Raw genomic sequence first — 3734 nt, 5'->3', positions numbered from 1 at the left:
CCAGTGTTCAAGTCTGTCCAGATCCTCCTGTATCCTAAGCCTGTCTTCTGGAGTGTTGGCTATTCCTGCCAGCTTGGTGTCATCTGCAAATTTGATGATTTCCCCATCTATCCCCTCGTCCAAATCATTGATGAAGATGTTGAAGAGCACTGGACCCAGAATAGAGCCCTGGGGCACCCCACTACACACTTCCCTCCATGTAGATGCAGTTCCATTGAGGAACCGCGTCTACATGGTAGAGAATGGAAGGATTTATATTCCTTGTGGGCATTTGGTTGTTTGCACGCTCACATTTTCAAGAAAAAGTAAAGTAAGTCCAGATGCTTTTTGAAAAAACACCTTCGGGACAACTATGTCCTGGATGACTGAGAATCTCCATTGACATTTCAAATAGTATTAAAGACTTCAGTGATTTCTGATACAGAAAACATAGGTCCCATGAATTATCTTCTGGAGCGAATTATGGGAACATTAATCTATTTAAATATTGATTGATTTGTAATAGTGGTAGATTACTTGAGGAATATATTTGGTTGCTAAACAAGTGAAAAGAAACAGAAAAACTGTGAAGAGAATCCAGCTCCGGAAGAAATGTCAGTACATCTGGAAATGTCGGAGGACTCGAAATCAGAGGAAACCCCACTCTCATCTAGAACATGGGGCCAAGCATGCGTATGCCACCAACACTGTCAGAAGCAAGGTGGGGAGATTCAGGTCCCCTAAGCTGTTTGCCTCCATGATGATCCGACAGATGCTCAAGGCTTGCCAGGAAGACCTGGCCAAAACCTTACTAACAGACGTGTACAATGACATAACCACACAAGGGCAGGGTCTGAGTCAGGAAACCCAACCCTTCAGCATGAGCTGCACAAAGGGAAGCCATGATGAAGGAGCTGGCCAGCCACACGGCTGAGCCCATCAGCAGTGCTTAGAAGAAACAGCCCTCTCCTCTCCCTGGAAGGGCCCCATGTAGGGGCAGAAAGGAAGAGAATCATTTCAAGAAAGACCAAAGAAACGTTAAAATATTTGCTGCCTTATTATATCCAAGAAATCCTGTGATCTCCCATTTGCTAAACTTCCAGCTTCACTTCCAACAGTAGCTTAGAAAATGCAGTTTGTGGGATGTGGTAAACACCACCGTGCATATTCAAAATCAACTGAACTACTTGGTGATGAAGCAAAGGTTGGACTGCGCTGCCTGCACTAGAGATATCCCATGCTACAAAGAAGAATCAGAACACTCAACCTGACTTCAATTATTTGTGAAGTGGCTTCTGATCAGAAAAGGAACATCGTATATTATGTATCTTGTTTTTCCAATAAATCAGGATTTCAGCAGCATTAATTACTGTTGTGTATATTGGTGATAGGTTATTTGAGGAGTATATTTTGTTGGATATATCTATGTGAGTGAATGTGTGCATGTGTATGATAGTTAAAAAAATTGAATTCGTGACTTATACCTTTAATTTTGGTGCTAATTTGACTTAGTTGGAACTAAGTATTGCTATGAATCACTCAGTTGTGACATCATAAGACCTCATAACCGCCCAGATCATAACCACACCTGGAGTGATAATGATTTCTTTGTTACAGCAAAGTCTTATGCTGTCCAATCAGCACTTTCAATTTAATTCCTTCATTTGCATAATGTTGGCTATAAATGGCCTTGTTCACAATGGGCTGGTGACATTTGAAGGCAGGAGCTTGATGAGAGTTGGACCAAAACAATAACATAAAAAAAGAACAATGGCTGCCAAACAGCAAGTGAAAAGAAGGGCCAAAACTGTGAAGAGAATCCAGCTCCAGAAGAAATATAAATCCCCCTGGCAAAGTCGGAGGACTCGAAATCAGAAGAAACCCCATTCTCATCTAGAACATAGGGCCAAGCATGCGTATGCCAGCAACACTGTCAGCAGCAAGGTGGTGAGATTCAGTTCCCCTAAGCTGTTTGCCTCCAAGATGGTCCGACAGATGCTCAAGGCTTACATTGAAGCAAAAACCAAGGGGCTGGTCAAAACCTTACTAACAGATGTGTACAATCACATAACCACAGAAATGCAGGACCTGAGCCAGAAAACCCAACCCTTCAGTATCAGCTGCACAGATGTTCAGGCTGCTTTGAGGGAAGCCATGACGAAGGAGCTGGCCAGCCACACGGCTGAGCCCATCAGCAGTGCTTAGAAGAAACAGCCCTCTCCTCTCCCTGGAAGGGCCCCATGTAGGGGCAGAAAGGAAGAGGATCATTTCAAGAAAGACCAAAGAAACATTAAAATATTTGCTGCCTTATTATATCCAAGAAATCCTGTGATCTCCCATTTGCTAAACTTCCAGCTTCACTTCCAACAGTAGCTTAGAAAATGCAGTTTATGGGATGTGGTAAACACCACTATGCATATTCAAAATCAACTGAACTACTTGGTGATGAAGCAAAGGTTGGACTGTGCTACCTGCACTAGAGATATCCCATACTACAAAGAAGAATCAGAACACTCAACCTGACTTCAATTATTTGTGAAGTGGCTTCTGATCAGAAAAGGAACATCGTATATTATGTATCTTGTTTTTCCAATAAATCAGGATTTTAGCAGCTTTAATTACTCTGTGTATATTGCATTTATTTAACATCTCATGCTTAAAATCTTATGTATCATTTCCAGTTTCAAAATCTTGACATGATCACTAAAGATTAAAATATTCAATTAAAACAATAGGATCTAAGAAATTGTGGGCAGGCAGATGGTGGTCACAAATCTAATTATGTCACACATTCATGGTATAGCTATCGAAAGAGCAAAATTATCTTCAAAAATGGAATTAAAGGAATGTGAAGTCTTGTAGTTCTTTTGCCTTGGTCATGAAATGTAAAGGAACATCCATACACAAGCAATGCTATCTAGGACAGGCATGTCAAACTCGCGATGTCACGTGACATCGTGCAACGTATTGGAGCTTTTTCGCCATTGCTGGCAATGGGGTGGGCGCGGCTCCGGTATGATGAAACCAGCCCACGGGCCGGCAGTTTGACACCCCTGATCTAGGATAACACTGGGGTCTTGCTTGGAATCAACAAAGCTTTGCTAGATATACAAATTGGGTGTACACTATTTCAAAATGATACAATCACAGTATTTGCCAAAATTCTCCAGGAAGCTAATGTGTAGTTAGCGATAAAGCTGACCATTATAGATGGTATAATGAAAGTTGTAATTGCACTTTCATATAAATTACCTGGTGCTTTTGGAATATCTATCAAGAATGGAATGCTTGATCAGATCTTTGATGTAGTTATTTAGAATCTCATTATAGCTGTTGCTCATTTACAAATTAGCATATTTCAAATGCTTAATTGAAGTATGGAAACTTGCTCTTCGTAGCAATTAACAATTGGAAAGAAGAACAGCCTGTTCTGAAGCAAATAAAGCCTGTTCCAAAGCAAATAAAGACAGCAATTTTTCAAAGTCTGGCATAAATTGTCTTGCAATTATTGCTTTTTGTTTATTTTAAATATATCTGAATAAACATAGCAGCTCCTATCATTTTCAGTTCCTCATGAAGGAAGAACAAATACCTTTCTTGGAATTTTCCCATGTGAAAAATTGTTTTCTGTGGATTTTATCTCTTAATTTATTTCTAAGAAGATGCTTTGTCTGTTGAACAGCTACTGAAATATAGCAGAAACCCATGGTAAAATAGAATTCAACCCAATATTAGGCTACTGCAGATTCCATTTC

The 3734-nt window shown here is 40.3% G+C and overlaps 1 protein-coding gene across 1 annotated transcript in view; it reads left to right on the top strand.

The window, feature by feature from the left end:
* Nucleotides 1-1749: 1749 nt before the first annotated feature.
* The window catches only part of LOC114922966 (histone H2B.v3-like), a 2512-nt gene continuing 527 nt past the window's right edge, over nt 1750-3734 (top strand). Inside the window, exon 1 of the mRNA XM_029285238.1 lies at nt 1750-1995. Within this exon, the coding sequence (XP_029141071.1) occupies nt 1750-1995 (246 nt within the window). The remainder of the gene's footprint in view (nt 1996-3734) is intronic.

The sequence above is a fragment of the Protobothrops mucrosquamatus genome, unplaced genomic scaffold (assembly GCF_001527695.2).
Source record: "Protobothrops mucrosquamatus isolate PMUCROS unplaced genomic scaffold, P.Mucros_1.0 scaffold1440, whole genome shotgun sequence".
Taxonomy (NCBI): domain Eukaryota; kingdom Metazoa; phylum Chordata; class Lepidosauria; order Squamata; family Viperidae; genus Protobothrops; species Protobothrops mucrosquamatus.
The sequence above is the reverse complement of the archived record's forward strand: the minus strand, read 5'-3'. Positions and strand labels throughout refer to the sequence as shown.